Source organism: Kryptolebias marmoratus, linkage group LG18 (genome assembly GCF_001649575.2).
Source record: "Kryptolebias marmoratus isolate JLee-2015 linkage group LG18, ASM164957v2, whole genome shotgun sequence".
In the NCBI taxonomy this organism is placed as follows: domain Eukaryota; kingdom Metazoa; phylum Chordata; class Actinopteri; order Cyprinodontiformes; family Rivulidae; genus Kryptolebias; species Kryptolebias marmoratus.
The window spans coordinates 14,694,756-14,715,009 of NC_051447.1; the positions used below are offsets into that span (position 1 = coordinate 14,694,756).

At 38.9% G+C, this 20,254-nt stretch overlaps 1 protein-coding gene across 9 annotated transcripts in view; it reads left to right on the top strand.

Moving 5' to 3' along the window:
- The window catches only part of tfec (transcription factor EC), a 39,782-nt gene extending 22,938 nt beyond the window's left edge, over positions 1-16,844 (top strand). The window contains exons 1-8 of one of the 9 annotated variants that reach the window (XM_017424850.3): positions 4,772-4,936; positions 8,785-9,039; positions 9,715-9,816; positions 11,632-11,752; positions 12,744-12,800; positions 12,921-12,996; positions 13,896-14,043; positions 15,777-16,842. In XM_017424850.3, coding sequence (XP_017280339.1) covers positions 4,883-4,936; positions 8,785-9,039; positions 9,715-9,816; positions 11,632-11,752; positions 12,744-12,800; positions 12,921-12,996; positions 13,896-14,043; positions 15,777-16,244 — 1,281 coding nt within the window. In that variant the 5' untranslated portion in view covers positions 4,772-4,882 and the 3' untranslated portion in view covers positions 16,245-16,842. The other 8 variants (XM_037981394.1, XM_017424849.3, XM_017424851.3 and 5 more) reach the window with 8 other exon arrangements.
- Positions 16,845-20,254: the final 3,410 nt, after the last annotated feature.

Below are 20,254 nucleotides of genomic sequence, written 5' to 3' on the forward strand. Positions count from 1 at the left end.
TACACATATCCACTTAATCTGGACATCTGTCTAGTTTAAGTTTGATTTTGATTAAAAATGAAATATAGTTACCCAGATTTGTTAATGTCTTTTATATTAACAGGATATTAACACCTTATTCCTAAACAGACACTTTTCAATATTATTAAATTCCAACTGTGTCCTGCTGTTTTCACTGCATATTATGAACTTAAATAATTGATATTATCAGGAAGAACTGCAAAGTAATACTTCAGCAAACCTCTTATGAAAGATTTCTTTATCCCCGGCTTTTTAGCTTGCTGAGCTGCAACTGTCTTGCAATCAATCATGTGCATAATTTTAATAAGACTTCATCCAAATAGTGAGCGTCGGAGTTCTCTGGGGCTTCTTTTCACTGTCTGCCAAAGTGAGAGATTAAAGGTTGTCTTTAGTGAAGCTTTCTGACATTATTTGGAGAAGCAGTGCTGAGCATCGGCCAATCCTGTTCCAGCTCACTGGGTAGTGAGGGGCCAAGGATGAGATTCCCATTTCTGAACTACAAGTTTATCCAGAATTCTCATCTCTGCTGTAGCTGCTTCGCTGTTGTTTACTTGAACTAGTCTTCTAGAGACAACTAATATGTTTTCAGTTTTACTTTGTTTTATTTATTTACACAAAATAGGATTACAGGTGCAGAAGTTTTAAGCTACTCTTAGCTTTTAAGGAGCCAGATTTTCCAGCAAACTTTAATTTTTTTTTTTTTTTTGGTGGTGAGTAGGGATGGCTTTAGCTGCTTTTTTTTTTTTTAACTCTTTTTCAGTCTAGGCTTAGCAGGCGACCATGACAAAAAATTTAGCAGTGTGTCCTTAAAAAAAGAAGAAAGTGGACAAGTGGAAAGCAAAAGAAGCAGCAACGGGCCTAAAGCTCTTTGGGAAGTGGCCTTGGTCAAGCTAAAATGTGGTTTTCTGTCAAACAGTGTTGTCTTTGGTATTTTTTTATAGATACGACAAAAGAAACCGGAACAAACTGTGTCATTGTGACGGATTTCTAAGTGTATAAAAATCCAATTTAAAATGAGTTCTTTAAGATGTCTGATATGTGTTGATGCAACTTTTTTGTGCCTGAATGATTTATAGGCCAGAGTTCAATGGCCTAACAAACAAACATTCTTTTAAAAATTGTACTCAACTGAAGATGAGCTTAAGATAAAGTCTAAAAAATAAAAAGAAAGGCGTTCAGAAAGTTTCAATTGGACAGAATGAATGCAAAGGCATGAACTAATCTGGACACATGATGGCTGAACTGTACGTTTATATTTACAGAGCATGTCCAGCTTCGCAGGTATTCCTCTGAACAGACTCCTTTTCATTGCTCACAGAAAGAATAATGCACTCTAATTGATTTAGTAGCAAAAATCATATTATTCCATTTTGACTAATTACATCTTGTCTTCACTGACTGAGGAGGCAAATTTGAACTACATATGTCCTTTTCTCCTCCCTAAACCTTCTGAAGTTCCTTGGTGGACCCAAGTTGCTTACAGTATATTTAATTATTGGTAAAAATGCAAGGAAATGAGTTAGTAAGAAAACAGAAATCTATTGTTGGGAGTTTTCAAATATATTTAAAGGCTAGTTCAGTAAAAATGAATGTGCTTCATAGATGCTGTTTGTGGTTTTACTATCTGCACCACTGCATGGCCATCGCAATATGAATTTTAATTCTCGTCCATCTCACAAGGGTCCTCCATGTGTTTACTTGTCATCGACATATAATAATAACTAGGCAATGAACGTAATGTGGAAGGTGAAGCCCTGAAGGTTGGCTGCAGTAAGAATTTAAGTTTATGTAAACAAATGGGACAAGTCCATGATTAAAAGTAAAAATCCTCGACATTTTTTTTTCTAGTAGCTGACTTCTGATGATTCTTGTAGTTTCTACCTTGCTGCTATACGTTCAAATGATAATATTTGTAATACATTCAGTTATTTATTAGTTATTTGATGCTTAAAAAACACCCTGATTGTGTTTGGGGGAGTAGGCCAGGCTTACAACTTCACATCCCTCATGGCAGCGCTTGTAAACTAAACATTGCAGGCTTCAATTTTGACCAACGTAAAGAGGTGGAGACGCTTTGTGCACCATGTTCTTGTTGATTCTCGCTAACAATGAACACGTCATGGTAAAGTTTTTGTGCCAAAGACACAACCAAAAAAAGAAAGCTCAATATGAACACAGGCAGAGGTAAAACTAAATGCTTGTTTTGAGGGAATAAGTTTCCGTGAGTCAGAAAGTGTGAGAAAGTTTGACAACATATGAAACCAAACTGTGACTGATTGGAGACAAAAAGAAAGAAATCCATTCCCATTGAATTGATGCATGATTGAGGCATCATTAAGACACTTGAAGAGGAAATTGTGAAATTTCAGCACACTTTCTCACAATTTTGAGTCTTCAACTAACCTCCTACAGTCACAGGTCAGTTTGATACAGGGTTAAGGCTTAAAGGCTCAGAAGGTTCAACAATAAATGTTGTGTATTGAAAAAAACAAAAACATGCTTACAAACAATCAGAACTGCATGTAGTACCTTTAAAACATAATCCAAAAAGCAGTCTTTGTTTTTGAATCTTAATTATTTTCACAACACTGAAGCGTGGCATTTTCATAAATTCAATATTTCATCAAGGTAACAAGAACACCCCGACTCGCACACCATCACACAAAATTCCATGTGTAATCCGGTTAAAACAGCTGTAATATTTAATTCATATGAGAGTCATTAAAAGTGCAGTGGAGCTGTGTCCATTATGCATTCCTTTTCTAGCAGGATAAAAAAGCCCTCAGATGTGGGAGCTGCACTTTGAAGTGTTGTCTCAGAAGCAGACCAAGTCTTACAGGAAGCCCCTGATGTTTAAAACATGTCGGGCAGGGGGACTAACAAAGGTGAGCAACTTGTGGCTGGGCCCTGAGATGGGCCAAAAAAAATGGCCAGCCAGGAATTTGGATAGATCTCCTCGGCTGTACACAAAGAGGACATCAAATAAACAAAAAATGCAGGCAAATATACACATGGGCAATGTGGGCAATGGTGGAGGGGATAGGAACTAGCAGGCAAAAGCATGGTAGTGGGTAAGCATCAACTCCTAATGGACAAAAAATTCTAAATCTGCTGAGAATATGTTGAGTTCCAATCACAGCAAAGTAATATTCAGATATTTGACTTGCTATATATATATATATATATATATATATATATAGTACTACCATGACTGGAATTCTCGGTGTAATCCAATCATCCTCCATAAACATGCACCGGACAGAGTGCAGCTTAACAGCATAAAGACTTCCTCTATAAAAACCATGATCTGTCTCAGTATGATTTAACTGAAACATTACAGTATGATTCAATTTGCCGTATACATTCAATGTCCTCAAACTAATTCTGAAGTTTTTATTAGCGTGTATGAAAAAAAGATTTGAACCCATAATATCAACGCAACATCATTCTGCATCTTCTGGAGCTGATTTCACACATGGTGCGATGCCTTTGAATTTGTGGGAGTTGACATTTACAGGAGAGGCTGAATGTTAAGTCGTGAATGTGCACAGATGAACCAAACTTTCTGCAGAGTTTATTGTGGCGTTAAACATTTGATCTTGTTGAACATTTGGAAAAAAAAAAACCTATATTGACCATAATGACGTTACAGCTGGTTAATATTATTGCTGACAAACTAAATTATCTGTAGCATACCTCTTAACATGCAAGACATACAGCCCACCACAGTACTCTTCAAATAAATCTTGTCTTGCATGCATGGACTGGGGACAGAATTAAAAAGATTCAATGTAATCTGCTAGCATCCTTAGATTATCAGATTATAACTGAACTGAAGAGGAAAAGAGGAAAAGTGACCCCAGGTTGATCAGGTTGACCTTTTCATTTATTGCATACAGTACTGCATTAGTATATTTCCATCATTGTATTTCAGGGTTGCAACACATTAAAAAAAAGGTCAAATTGGGGGCATGTAAGGCTAGCAATGACATTAAACGACTTATTTCAAAGAAGTGGAAGCTATGTTTTGAGGGGTAAAAATGCATTAGATTGTGAAAAGGACACTTTAAGAGGTGTGTGCAAAAAGAATGGGACAAAATGACAACTGAAATGCTTCCTGGTTTGATATCTTTTATGCTAGAATGTCTTTTTTAGTTTTGTAAAAAAATGGAAGCATTACTGTCCTTTTTTTTCTTAAATTTGGGATTTTAATATAAAAAATTTAGAACAGTGACAATTATATTGATTATCAATAGCCACTCTTCAAAGGCCTGTATTGTTGTTTTTGTTGTTGGCTACTAATAATGAGCATAAGATGGTCTGCATGAATTTTCTGTACATTTTGTCTTCAAAGTGTACTTTTAAATTTGTTATTTTTGAACACAATCAAAGGTTTCATTGTGTTCCCAGGGAAGTGAGTGTCATGGAGATAACCTAGGAGAATGTGCTGAGCTGGACTGGACCTTCTGCAGGCAGGAAAGCACAGCTATCCACAAGCAGGAACTCGCTTTCTGTCACTTTACTTCATCCTACACACACACTCTCTCTTGCCGTCAGTATTTTTGCCTCTGTCAGGCCGTTTCATGACCAAAAACATGCACGCAAACGAACACTTGCACAGGAAACAGTTTATGCAGCCCCCCCCCCCTTCCCCTAAAAAAGCTGATGTATCATGCCTTCCTTTTTGATTTTCTGCAAAAGCTCAGAAAAGAGGCTGCTGTGCATCTCTTCTTCTTCCTCTTTGTGTCCTCACGTTTTGGTGGGAGACACAGCTGTGGCAGTAACCGCTGTTGTTCTGTAAAAAAAAAACCTAAAAAATTGCAGCTGCAGTCGTGGGAGACGCTTCCACGTTGGGACAGCCATGAGCCGTTGTGTGGTTAAAGTGATCACCTTGACAGAGATCCAGCTTCTGCAGGTAGGGTGGAGGGATGGCTTTGATTCAGTTCAACGAGTTCAGGGTAAGATCTCAAGCAGGAAGGCAGATTTTTGCATAGATACACGATTGTGGTGGAGATTATCTGCATTTTATGAACGGAATGCATTTAGAATAACTGAGCGGTCACAGTGGAATGTCATCAGTTCTATCCCAGCCTTATCTTCCCACACGTTTCACAATCTAGTTTATGGTTACAGATATTTACTGGTTAGCAGGCTCAGCAAAAACACAGCAGGCATGATTGACATGACAAGGCTTTTTGTTCCACTTTCATCTTATCTCCATTGATTCAAGATGAAAAAAAAAAAGATTAAACATTGCCTCTTTGCATTATGTGGCAGTCAATACGCTGTAGGGTGTTTTTTCTGTTTTTTGCAGAAATGAATCCAAACCTCCTACCCGGTTTGTCCACAATTTGTACAGCTAACTAATGTCACCATCACCCAGTGTTTCATAAGTTGTTAAATTTTTCTGAAGTGAAAGGAGAACTTGGGCAAGACTGAAACTGAGTTTGGCAACAGTGTTTCATTTAGTAGAAAAAAGCTGAGAGCATGGTTGATGATGACACCGTAAATGCAGCATTTCAGTGCGGACTAGAGAAATACATCCTTTAACTGCGAGGTAAATAACACATCTATTAAATGCAAGGCATAAATTGAGAAAAGAAAGCCATTTTTTGAGAGAGTACATCAAAGTTTAGTTAAGGCTGAAGATATGGCAGGATATGGATGTTATTTTTCCTTTCATCAGGACAAGGAGAGCATTGCTGTGATTTATTGTATTCCTGCTTTGTGATGTGTTTTCACAGATGTGTAGTAGTTGTTGCATTTGGTGAATTCAGTAAAGCTACTCAAAACATGTTAATGATAAGGTGAGGAGGAACCGGGCATGAAATCTTTATTTTAGTGGAATAAATATCTTCAATGAAGACAATTGAGGTGGAAAGACGCAGCTGATTTTGTGATGTCAGGCAAGTTTAGGTCTTTTATTTAAACACAAGAAGTAGTCTATTGCTGCAAACTGGAAAAAAAATGTTAATTTTTTAATCAAGACTCATCATCAAACAAACTGATAAAATAAGTTGAACATTTATTTGAAAAATTTAAGTATTTGTATAAGAAATTATGTCCAAAAATCCAAGTAAAAATAGGTTTTCTTTCAATAGTTTTGCATGTCTGCAATGACATGGCAAGTGTGTGTAAATAGAAAGTGAACCTGTGACCTCTTCTGTCAAATACTGCTTCAATTGTTAAAGCAGGTGCTGGTGGAAAAAAAAAAAAAAAGAAATACTGAAACATCCACAACAATCCCAAACTTGAACGCTGATTGATTCGATTTCTATCACATTCCTGTCTCGGTCAAGTTTGTGACTGGGCACTGATCATTTTCAGCGTGTCTGCTTCACACATGCACAGGCACGCCATTGTCACGGCTGTGGCCTTGGTGACTGAACCATCATTTCTGCTCAAATCTAATCAGATCCCGCTTAAGTGGATAACAAGCGTGTCTCCGGCATTTACAGTAGCGAGAGGGGCCGAAGTGAAACCAAGACAATCCTCTGTCACACAAAGCAGACGCGGTGTGTAGCACTTCTGGCATCCCTCCTGCCATTCGTAGTGGTAAAAAATGTTGATTGGCTAACAACCAGGATCTTGTCTGACTGGGAGAAGTCAGATAAGAGCTCTCAGTTATTACTGACAAGTTGAGTATTGTGATGAACTTGTACTTAGTTATGTGGACGAGTGCTGAATAAGGCTAGAGAAGTCCAGCTGACAACAGGAACTGAATATGTTTAGGGGCATAACGCTTTTCAATATTTAAAGCTAAACACACTGCTAGCAAACATAAAGATGGTAAGACAAGATTTATTAAAATGGAAGCAAGTTCATTTGGGAAATTAAGGTTTGAAATATAAAAAAGGAGTATTTTTTCTTTTAGGTGCTTTTCTTTAGCATTTTAGCTAATGCATGGCATGTTAGCCACCACTAATCAAAAGTTGTACTTTTATTTTCATTTTCTACTGCTATACCCAAGGTTTCTGCAACTTTCAGTCAATTAAATTTAGGACTTTTTAAAAACTCTTTAAGAACCATTTTCATTAAAATTTAAAGACCTACATAAATAAAAAATAAGTCATGATTTTTTTTTCTAAGCCACAGATTTTATTGCCTTTCATTTAAATTCAAATTCAATCCAAATCATTTTAAAAACTACAACAAACCAGGTTCAGGAGTTGTTTGAATTTGGTTACAGCGTGTTATAAAATCAGAAATCCTCAGACAGAACCACAACACACAGGATGAATGATTGCTGACTGAACAAAAGAAAAAAAAGGAAGAAGCAATGGATAAAGAAATTTACAAATTTAAGATGTAACTGAACATGTTTTAAGACATAAAATAGAAAATCTGAACATACTGAAGACTTTTTGATATCTGAAATTGAGATTATTAAATTTAACAAGATCTTGCAGAAACCCTGTATAGCAGTAGTGTTGCTTCCTCCTGTTTCAATCCCTGAGGGAATATATTCAATCTCATCTGAAAGAAAATAAATGAACTCTAAGCAAACTTCGTAAAATATTTTCTTAAATTACGCTGAAGTACCAACTGCCTTGCAGGCAGTTTAACAATAACAACAATGAAAGCATTTGTGAGAACAGTGGAAATTTAAAAAATGGTCATATAATGTGAGATACTCTCTCTGAAAATTACCCCCATTTTGTAACAAAGACTTCAGAATAGTTTTATTGCACTTATTTTATGCGGAACTACTAATGCTTAACCATCCACGCTTAAAATGGTGAATGAATGAAAAGATTTAGTTAAAATGGCATTAGAGAAGTTATTTAAAACCCTCCCTGAGAAACAAGGGTCAATTGTGCTGCCACAGCCCCTGAAGCAGGAAGCAGAGGACTCTGAGAAATGACCAGCGATTGGACAGTCAAACAGAAAAGGGTGGTCCAGATGAATTAGTGATAGACGCTAAAGGCAGATATCCTGCAGTGATCAAACCCTGAATGATCTAACAGTGTGGCGTTTGAAGTGATTATCATGCTACGCAACATAAAGGCTTACGCCCAGCTGTGGGGCTAATTAGTTCACTTAGGGGCCTTTATAAAACACTGGTAGGGACTGGAAGGGACAGACGGTCACTGAGAAGTCAGCAGCCTAACAGGACAGCAGCAGCAGCAGCAGATCTGGATCCCTAAAGCTGACCCGCTGCTACAAGAGAACGAACCGGTCCGAAGATTACCTGCTTTTCTAAGAATGCCACATTTAAGTGACTGCAGCTACTACAAAATGCGGGATGCAACTAGAGCTTCAAAAGTAAGATTAACAAGATTTAGAAGAGCAATGAAAAAATGTTGTCACATTGTCTTTTAATATTATTTGTAAAGCTTTAATAACTGTTATATTAATTGGACAACTGTTTTTTTTTTTTTAAATGGTTCAGATCCCACAAAAGAAAAACAAAAGAAAAAAACTAAGCTATGTCGGAAATATACAATGGTTTTATATTGCTGTTGTTTTGCCTAAGAAAATCACACGTTCTTCATGTCACCGGGACACTCCAGATTTAGTCATAATTGTGCAAGTCTGCTGTGACTGAGTGGATTGTAATGAAGATTGAAGATTGAATATCTTTGCGTTGAATAAGATCATAATGTTGCAGCTGCTTCCAGCAGCTCCTCTGAATGTAATCTTAGTCAACACTGTCGTAGATCATAAAAAGCAATGAACAATCAGCCACACTCTATTCTGATTTTTTATCTAGTCAAACGCCACTAACATATGCTTGTGGTACTTGTTGTCATTTATTTACAGGTACAAAGCCACCTAGAGAACTCCAAGTTCCATCTCCACCAAAGCCAGAATCAGCCGGTAAAGCAGTACCTGACGTTGGGCTCCAAGCTGGCCTCCTCGGCCGGACCGGCTCACACAGTGCCACATCCACACTCTGCTGGCCAGCCGCTGGCCACCGCGCCGATCATGAGAAATGGCCACATGCCCCCTGTCAGCGATGGCAGCAACCCCAACAGCCCGGTCACCTTGCTCACTATGGCCAACCACGACAGCGAGGTGAGTTGAAACAGAACCAAAAGCTAAACACCACTACGTGGAACTGAAATTAAAAGAGAGCTCAAAATGTGCCTGGAAAGGGCGAAATTGCAACAAAAAGCCTTTAGCCACATTGTGTGACACTCTCACAAAGAGCGGATCATAACTTTTGAAGATTTCGCAATGTTCTCGAAACATTTCCTGTCAATGGTTTAAATTCCTGTCAAAATACTTTCTTCTGTGGTGATGTAAGAGATCTGCTGTACTTCTAAATTCTTTCAAATGAAGTCTGGTAAATCACGACTGGCACTTTGTTTTGATGAACAGTTACCACAAAGAGAAGCATTAGGAACTACTTTTATTTCTGCACTGGCTTTGAACCTTTTACACAGAGAGTAACTCATCATCCAAACAAAGTTCTGCCACTATTGATCTTCTTCTCCCTCTGATGTGCTCATCAATAACTTCAGACATGTAGTCTCTGATAAGACAACCCTTTCAAAGGAGGAAACTAGTTTGGTAACAGATGAGTGTTTTTCAACCAATAAACATGGCTATCCATTATTGGATTCATCTCTCCTCATTCTTTTTCTTTTTTTTTATGGGTGTTAAATGTTCCAATCTCTACAGACGCCCATAGTCGACAAACATCATCAGGCCGTCTATGAGTACACTGAAAATACTGTTTTCTTTTAGTTTCCAATGGATGAAGTTATTGATGACCTAATTAGTCTTGAGTCCGGCTTCAATGATGGAGGCTTGGATTGTATGGAGCCTAACATCATAATGCAAAACAATGTAAGTATGAATCACTTTCATTCTTGCTTTAATGGCAAGCTCCTAACTAAGTTTTCCACTATCTCTCAGCATGCCTTTTGTATCAGTTTCTGAATAACTCCCTTTGTTTGTCAAGCTGTTCTCAACAGTTGTGGTTAGGTTTATGTCACATTAGTTAACTAATGACTTCTCTCTTTTAAAGCTTAACAGGGACTTGAAAGTGAAGTCCCTCCACCCAAACGCCCACTCCAGAAGCTAGTCTAGCTTGGGAAAGAAATAAAAGAGCTCTGATTTACTTTCAGGTCAGCTTAGGACGAGAAGCGAGTCAAAGTTCACTTGGGCTTAGCAACGTTTGTTAGAGCACTAAAGAAGATTAGATTTTTTTGGAAAATAAAGGACAATGTCTAGCTGAAGTTAAACCTTGTAAAGACAACTAGGAGTCAAGAAGGAATTCAAAAACTTCCGCAGTGAAAAGTTTGTTTGGCTGGAAAATATGGCATAACCTTAAGAAAAATAAAGGTCGTTTGAAGGGAATGTCACATTTTGACTTGGTCATTGATACAAACAGAGATAAAGCTCCAGAGCAAAACCCAACAGAAAGAATGAGGGGGAGTTAAAGATGAAGAAATGAGGAGTATGTGCAGGGAAAAAAAGGAAGAGTCAGTAGGTTTCTGAAAAAGCAAAGTGTAACAAAGGAGAGACAAGTGAGAGGTTCGGCTGGAAGGAGTTACTGAGACATCGGATTTCGTTAATGCGTACACTCCCCATGGGCTTGTTCAGAAATGATACCATGCTTAACTGGATCAATTCATCCTAATTAGTCATACAGTACGATGCATCACTTCGTTTCGCCTTGTCAACACATTCGGGAACACTAACAGGAGAAGGATTGGAGTGATTACAGTAGGAGCAGGAGGGGAATTGTTGCAATCTTTCATTTTCATATTCACTTTTTGTCTCCTCTTTTTTTTTTTTAATTCGCCAGTACTGGTGAGGAAGACACGAGCCCACAGCAAATATCTGGCATGACAGCAGTGTTTTTTCCCGTTTTGTTGACTTGACATGCAGCTTTATCCCATTCACCACTCTCTCAGCTACATTTGACACACGTGTTGTTTATAAAAAATCTGTTGTTTGCTTCTTGGAATCCATGGTGAATTCTGTTGGACTTTCCCATAAATACACAAATGCGAATTGGACACACATGTGTGCCAGCATGCCATATCGTGACATGTCTCTGCTCCGTGAAAAGGCGTTAATACTGCATGCTTTACAAAACAAGAAGAGGCCCGTAGGAAAACAGTTTTGCCTCTGTCCGAGCAGTTGACCTAGCTAGCCTTTTCATCTAATGGGCTGCTGTTTTTAACACAGACAGAGCACACCAGTGTTCAGCGAGGGGGCTTTGAAAATTGTGCTTTCAGTGAATCAAGACAGCATCTGGTGAAATCGCCCCTTGAGAGTGGCAAGCCTGGGGTTGGAGGTCACCAATTAGGATTATTCAGCAAGGCTACATTCTTCTTGAATTATTTTTACTCTTTGTCATTCAAGGCAAACAACTAATTTTAGCATTGAGGGTCAAAGCACAGGGTTTATCCTGCCCTGCTGTGACAGACGAGGGGCTACTTCCCCATGCTGGGAAGCCCAGATTCAGAGGCCTCAAGGCTGACAGGATTCTCTGATAATTCCACTTGTTGTATTTGTAGGAACAGACAAACCCAGGCAGCAGCTAAAAAAATCTATTTGTCTAGTGGCTTTTGATGAGGTGGAAAAGTGGTGTGTGTGAAACATGTTTCCCTTTCGACTGACCTTTTCAATTCCTCTCCCCCATCTCTGTAGGTCTCCCTAAGCAGCAGCATGCTGGACGTCTATGGGGGTGAACAAGGTATGAACCCCCCTAATGGTGGAATCAGTCCCACATCTAACCCTACAAAGCTTACTATTAAAAGGGAATACACAGGTATGAACTCATACCATGGTGTTGAGCAAACCGCTAATCAGTTGTAAAAGGAAAATGCTGCTCACATTTTTTTAATAAAAGATAGAAACAAAGTTCTTAAGGAAACAAAACAAGAAAAAAAAGGGGTTCCTTTATGTGTTGATTCTTTGGTGGAGGGACAGGAAGTACCCGTGTTAGCTAAAAATGGAAACATGATGGCAAACCGTCCAGTTAAATGTGTCAGGCTTATTTTTGTCTGGTGCTCGACACTGTCTCGCTTGTCACAGAGTTTGTGAACCAGCTGCGGAAAGGGACTGGCTTTTCACTACAGTTCTACAGAGGGACCAAATTACAAAAAGTGCCCTTCAGACATTTCTTAACAATCCCAAGCAAAGCATAAAGCAAAAAAAAAAAAAAAAAAAACCCTAATTGATTTAGGAAATAGAAAGGATGCCTGAAGAATCCTTCACTCTCAATGGGCAAATAAGTAAATTACAATCTGTTTCATTTGAATGTGGACAGAGAGAACAATGGGTTGTTACACAGACTTTAAATTTGTCTTGATTGAATCAACAGAGACAAATTGGGAAATCCAATCTCAGGGTTCCTAATTGTGTAATTCCGAAGAATGTGAATACAAATATGGATGCAGTGGCATTTTTTTGTCCCTCCCCAGGACACATCAGGGAATTTGCTAACCATCTTAATTGCAGCACAAGTAGTCCAAAAGTGCTCACAATTATTTTTTCCCCCCTTTACAATGAGCTTCAGACATGCTAGTGGGGATAAATGGGGCACAGTGTGTGAGTGTGTGTAAGTGAAGGTCAAACTTGCGTTTTCAGTGTAGGCTCATACACAGCCGACCTGCACTCTGACCCCTTCCTCAAAACAACTGATTGTGTGTCTACTGACTGGACCTTGTGTGGAGTTCTGTGACTGTTGTCTTTCAGCTTCTAAATCAGTGTGCGTTGCTAATCCATTTGTTCCCCTCTGTGATTTATTTTGTTGACAGAGCACGACACCAGGGTGATGGCCAAAGAGAGGCAGAAAAAGGACAATCATAATTTGAGTAAGCGTCCCTCGCTGGGCTTGTTACCTATTTTTATAGAGAGAGTTGTAGCTATCGCAAAGCACACCAGTGAGTAATGCTCTTATCAATTCTTTTTTTCTTTTCTCTCCGTCTGTTTAGTTGAAAGAAGGCGAAGATACAACATAAACTACAGGATTAAGGAGCTGGGGACGCTTATACCAAAGTCAAATGACCCGTAAGTTCCAGCATATTGACATAAACGATACCCCATCTTTGGTTTACCTCAACTGCAAAAGCTTGTGTGGTGACGGAAGCGTATAAAATTCAGCACAGAGACACTCTAAATGTTGCTCATTGAATTTAAATGAGTACTTGAGCACATTTCAGTCATATTTCAAGGGTGCACTTGAGCTTCTATTGTAGTCGGCACTCTTTGAGATGTGCGTCGCCTCACCGGGTCCCAGCAGTTCAACTTAAAGCATGAATGATGAGGAAAAGGGGTCAAATGTAAAGAAGCGGGCCGCACCATTTGAATCAAAGTTTGAAACTCAATTTGAACACACAGATAGAGCGTGGAACACCAGCCATCTAGTCGCAGTTGAACTTTGCTTCAAATATAAATGGAAGGTTAGAATTGTCACCGTGCCATTAACAAAGGATAAAGGAGATTATTAACGCTGATCAGACCAATGTCTCACTTGTGTGGAAAAGGACAATTTTACTGAGGTCCCTTGTCCTTTTTAAAAAAGCAATAATACCTGCAAAAGAACGACTTGCACTCTAGCACCTTAAGTCCAATTCTCCATCTTTCTCTCTGCCTTCCTACTTAGCTCATTTTCCCTCACCTATTTTTACTCGAGGATTAATTTTACCGAACAAGGATGTACAAGAATGGACTTTCCACATAGCTTCTTAACTATTCTATTAAAATCCCCATTCTGTGTCCTCGTGTAATGTCCAAGGATGAATAATTGCCCTGTGTAAGTCTCCATTTCTTATTCAAATCATAAAAGGAGGAGGGAAAAAAAGCCTCTGTTAAAACTTCCCCCCCCCTTTTTTATTGCGAAGGATATTCTGCCGACATCAGGGGGTTCTGCGTAAAAGGTTATTTCTGACATTTTTTCCTCTTTGTAGTGACATGCGGTGGAACAAAGGCACCATTCTGAAGGCCTCGGTGGAGTACATCAGGTGGCTGCAGAAGGAGCAGCAACACGCTCGAGAGCTGGAAAACCGTCAAAAGAAGCTTGAGCAAGCCAACAGGAGGCTGCTGCTAAGGATCCAGGTAGTTAAATTTTACAGTCCCTAAGTGTTTAGCGCACATTTGCAGTAAACACCAATGAAATACATGCCTGAAGCAATAAATCACATCTTAAAGCAGTTAGAAAGACAAAGAAAACTGCCAGTCCATTAATTTAGAAATTTTCTTTTGACATTTAGTTGTTTAGTTAATTGAGCTGACTTTGCCAACCTCTTCGGCATCATTCATAGGTACAATTTCCACCTACAAACAAACAAAAAGTAGAGTAAAAATCGAAGCTAAATGCTCTTACTTCCCTTACCACTGGTGTTGCCACAAATATTAAAGTTTGTCAAAGTCCGAATCCCATTTTCTTGTGTTACCCCTGTGCCTTTGCCCTGAATTTGAAGTTGCAAAAAGTATCAGGTAAATATTATACTGCAACATAGGACACCCCTTCAGAAAATCCATTCACCACATTTGTTGAGGATTCATTTTACATAAACAGACACAACATTAAAATGCCTATGAATGGCTTCTGAAACTGGCTGTCAAGTATACATAAAACCTTTCATGCACCTCGAACTATTTTACTTTGTTTTTAAGAACATCAATAATACCCAATGATTACATTGGAATACACTAAACTACACATTACAATGCTCATTAAGACAATAAAATATGTTAAACAAAGAAATATGATGCCATTGTCATAATTTTTATGATTGTTAAGGATAACTGACAATAATATTAAATGTAATACATCATTATACCCATCAAGCTAGACATTACAGGCAGAGGTCGACTGATAGGAGTTTTTCTAAGGCTGGTGTTTATGACGCCTTTTTTTTTTATTTTTGGCCAATATGAGAACTTGTACAATTAAAAATTATACATTGAAGAGCTTTCTCCCTTAAAAAAATCTAAACTGTTGGCTACAGTAAGATGGTTGTAGTCGCTGCTGCTGCATCTTTATTCATCTTTACAGGCAATTTTTAAAAAGTGGCCAATTAACTGGTCCATCTCTAATTACAGGTATGATTGAGACAATATGGGACTGTTTTTAATGGCACTATTTTTGCTTGTTAAAGGTAACTGACAACAATATGAAACATAATAATGGGAATAAATCTAACTAAAGATTACAATAGTTTTGTTTGTGCCAGGGAAATTTTAATTAACACAATGCTTAGATAATTTAGTTATTTTTATTTATTTTTTTTTTAACAAGGGCAGTTTATACATTCTTGTTTAAAAGTATGCTGCTGAAAATTCCTAGTTTTGCCCCTTCACCTTTGCTTTGCGCCACAAAAAACGTTTGGGACACCCTTCCTCTGATGTGAACATGCGAAACATAAGAGTAGGGCTACAAACTAAAGATAATGGATGAAATGGAATTTGGCCAGAGATGACAGCTGTTCAACACAGAGTAAAGTATCATGTTTCAAGCCAAATGTTTGCCACTGGACATTTTTAAACAGTCTGTGGTTACCTTAAAATGTAAGAAATGTCAAACACAACCATCTGTGAAGATTCATTCAATGCTAACAATGATCAAACATGGCTTTGTGATGACACTCACTGATGAGCTCATGCGATGATAAGTGGGGTTGTGGGAAAAGATTGTGTCTCAATGTCAATACTCAACATCTGTGTGTGTAGGAGATGAGAAAAAAGTGTGGCGGTAATTTACTGGCGTTACTCCCTGCCATCTGTCACCAGATGTAACCAGATCAGATAAAAGTTTAACGCCCGTTTGATTTTATTTACTTTTCCAGGAGCTTGAAATCCAGGCACGAGCACACGGACTGCCAAACATGGCCAACACTTTGGGGACGGTTGAACTTTCCTCCCACCTCCTCAAACAACAGCAGCAGCAGCAGCAATCTCCTCCTCCGGTGCACCAACCACAGCAGCCCCCTCTCTACCAGGAAGACCCAAACAGCGACTACCTCCAGAGGATAGCCGTGCTGACTGGAGTGCCGTCCATCGCCGCTGCTGGTGGCCCACAGGATCACATCCAGGGGGCGGACGCAGGCACCACCTTCTCCGACCCGCTCTCCCATTTCACAGACTTCTTCACCGCCACGCTCAAGGAAGAGAACCAGCTGAACGAGATCCTGATGGACGACCCGCTCTCGCCGTTTGGCACCGACCCGCTCCTCTCAGCCAGTTCCCCTGGAGTCATATCCAAGGACAGCAGCCGCAGGAGCAGCTTCAGCTCTGCTGAGGGCGATGACCTATAAGGGTCTGCTTGCTCATAGAAAACTTTAAGACTGCGCAGCTTTGAACCCTCTACCTGGTAAAGGGTCAACACAGAACCTTGAGAAGAGTGACTGACGAACTGAGAGCATCTAGCTGTGACCAATACCAGCCTTACAAATAATTTAAATGACAGCTGCCAAACTTTGCAGTACTCCTGAAAGTGCCATTTGTGGCTAATCTGCTTTTTATTGGAACCAGTCCCATTCCACAAACTTTATTACAGTCAATCTGCTTCCTATAGACAGCAGACTTGTAAAAAAAGGGAGACATTTATCAGTAAACAGTGATGCCTGCTGTTTTTTTTAAAAACAACACTGTGGTGGCTTTACACTGTAATATATGCAAAATAACTAAACACTGTACTTTTTTATATTAAAAATACCAGATATATGCATTGTAAGGGGGGCCTTATTAAAACTTCCAAACATGTACCTAATGTAGTCAGTGCTTAACATGTCCTTAACTTTGTGCCTTTTCAAATGTTTTTGTTTATTAAGATTGTTTGTATTTATATGTGTTGTAATCCATGTATTCATAAGAAATACAGTATATGAACTATCAAACATTTTATCCTTTTATTCTTAACAGAAGTGGGGAAATATATATGAATTAAAGGCCTACCATTCCTTAAAGGAATGCGTGATGTGTTTTAGACGAGGATTTGTTTTGGTCAGACCTTGAAAATAACATTTTGGACAGTCACATGCGATATCGCCAGATGTCACACTCAGAATATGCGATGTGAGTGACTCTCAGCGACTACCACATCAAATCCTAGCTCGATATTTGTACAGTTGACTGAGTTATAGTCATTTTTATGTCGCCTGTGGCAGCCGTCTTGAATCGGGTTGAGTCCAAAGGTTATACAGTTGTGGTTGTCCTTCCAATGATTACTTTCTGTAAGTTTCATGAAAATTCACCCAGAGGCTCGCGAACCAGACAGACACACAGACACAGGCAACAACATTATCACTCCGCCTCCGCCTCCGCCTTTTGGCGTTGGGCGGCAATAATAAACACTGGTAGGATAAAACCAGATAAGTTTTATGGTGGAAGGTGAAGGGCTGGCTTAGAAGGTGGCTGATTGGAAATGAGTGGCAGAAAGGAAGGAAAAGAGAGGAGGGAAATTGGATAATAAAGACAAGTAGAGGAGGAGTGATAAATCTGATGAGTCCACTGTGAGTTGATGAGCCCTTGAGGATGAATAATGGCAACAGATAAGGAGTTGCTATGAGAGCCATTAGCCGCCAGCTAAGAAAGTTTCCTTTGAGGTAAGAAAGATGAGATGAGCTCTTCTCTTCTGAAGAACTGTGGCCACAGACTATTTGTCATAGCTGTTAAAATTTTGTCAAGGTTTGTTTGTGACGAAACTTGAACTGTACAGTCGTGCCTGGTTGCATCAAGGTGCTTTTTGTTGTTTTTAATACTGAGCCTATTCAAAAATACTAAAACAAACTGAAATCCAAACACATTCCACTTTTTCCTGAATGAACTTTTTATCAAAACCTCTCTTAACTGATGTTTCAGAGAGTTAACAGCGTTGCTCTGGGAGAATGAAACATTTCAGTCACAACTGATCCTGAACGGATCATTCATTATAGAGTCCTGCTAGAAAGAAGTCTGTAATGTTTACAGGTAATTGGCCAGAGCAGCTGTGGAAAGTTAATATTGATTTTCTTCATACTTAAAATACTTACAGAATATTTCAAAAATGTTTAATAAACATATGAATACTCCACACCTTTTTTATTGTAGTGCTTAACTAGGGAATGCACACAGGCAATTTATTTGTGTGTTTATAATGAAAACGCTCAACAGCAGTGTAGTGCTCTAATTAAAGCATAAACACTGAAAACATCCTTTTTAAATTAAAGGATTATAGGATTTCTTGAAAGAATGCATATTGCAGAAATAAAATCAAATAAAATGCATTTATAAAGCACATTTAAAAACCAACACGTGATTGACCAAAGTGATGTACATTTAGAAAATAAGCAAAATAGTAAATAAAATAAAAGCAGACATAAAACACTGTTAAACAACACAATTAGCCTACCACCTTTACACCAGAGTTGTAAATGAAAATCATCTCCAGATAAAAAGGGACAAAGTTGTAGCTGTTGTAGTTGATCTCACGTGATAATGTGAGGACCTATAAGTTGTGTTAGCGCTCAGATTATATCATGGGGATAACTCTCAGCAACTGCCACACCAAATTTTAGCTCAATATCTGTAAAATTAGTTATGGCCATTTTTGTATTTCCTAAGGTCAGTTAGCTGTGTGGGCCATCTTCAATTTGATTAACTTCAAAAGTTAATCAGTAAGTCACATTTTCATCCAGCAATTTATGTATTTTTTTAAGTTTCATTAACATCTTTTCAGTGGTTCATAAGATATTTTGCTAACAGACAGAAGTCAATGGTCAAGTTTTAATCAGTGGGCGCTTAGAGTAAGTGCTGAGGATGACTGTCAGCTACGACCAAACTAAATTTTAGCTCAGTACCTATAGAACTGACTGAGTTACAACCATTTTATAGGCATTTATTTTTAAGATCAGTTGGCTCTGGCAGCCATCTTGAATTTAGTTGACTCTGAACGTTAATCAGTAATAGATGTTCATCTGTTCTGAGAGTTTCATTAAACAAGAATTGACTAAAAGTCACAGTAAACCTTCAAACCAACTCGTTTTCTTCCAATCAAAAGCCATTATGTCTAAAGTTCAAGGCCTTGATTTGTAGATTTCAAAAGAAAATTATTATTTAGAAGATCAGAACTCATCAAGGTTTTGGAAAAAAATACACATTACCTGTTCTAGGAAAACAGACAATTTGTCATTTGGGACCGTTTGTAGCCTCACTTACTTTTATTGAAACCAGATGAAGTGAAAGCTTTCTAAATTTTCTGCCTAAACAAATACCAGAATAAATGTACAAAATAAAAAGTAAAAGCTGCTGTACTCGATTTCCAACAGCAGGTGGCAGTAATGAGCTGTGTTTTAACACAACAGTGTGTTGTAGTAAAAATTAACCCAAAGCAGAACTGTGGCAAAGAAAACCTTATTTTAAGATAGCTCGTAAAATAAAACGCCTTTCAGTAAATTATAATTCCATGCTCGTGTACTGGACTCGCACATATTGGCAGTGTACTTTGGCAGTACTTTATGAGCTAAAGTTCATGGCACTATACCTCCCAGTATAAACTGACAAATCTAAAGAAGGCAAGTGATGTCGTGAACCTCACAGCGGAGTCGTTCTGTCACCAAAACAACGTTGTCAGACCTGCTGCCACCCACCAACACTGACACCACCACTGAGCAGGAGAAGCTGTCACCTGTGCAGATGCCACGGCTGCCAGCGTGCTACAATGCACTCACCTGTCGAGCCTGCCATTGGCAACTCTTAATCACCTCCCGCTGAGGTGACTCACACACACACACACACACACACACGTACTCAGTGCCCTGCACATTCACGAACACAAACAAGCCTAATCAAATGTGCTTGTGTGCAAACACAAATGTGCACACGCAAGCAGAAACTGAAACACACACATGCATGCACAGGTTTGTGTCTCATTGCACTCCGTTGCCACATGTACGAGGCAGAGCGGCGAGGAGGAGGGGGGGAAAAAAATAACCACCTAAAAGCCCTTATCAGGATCTGGACTGTGACAAGACTTGTGCACAAATTAGGTGAAATTTGAGTGGGAATAACAATATGACAGCTGGCAGAGAGGCACCAAACATCAAGTGTCATATCTATTTTCAGCAGTGACTCAGAGCTGTGTGACAAACAACACCATGCTGCTTCTCAATCAGTCAGCCCGTCTGCTGGAAATGTGGCAAACTAGGGCCCCGGGATGAGCTTTCCCTTCAGGAAAAATAAGAAACGATCTGACGCTACGGTCAAAGTTAAAGGTGGAGTTATAAACTTAGCCAAAGTCTGAGCATTACATTTAAAGCTTGGGAACTTATCAATATTTTCTTTCCTG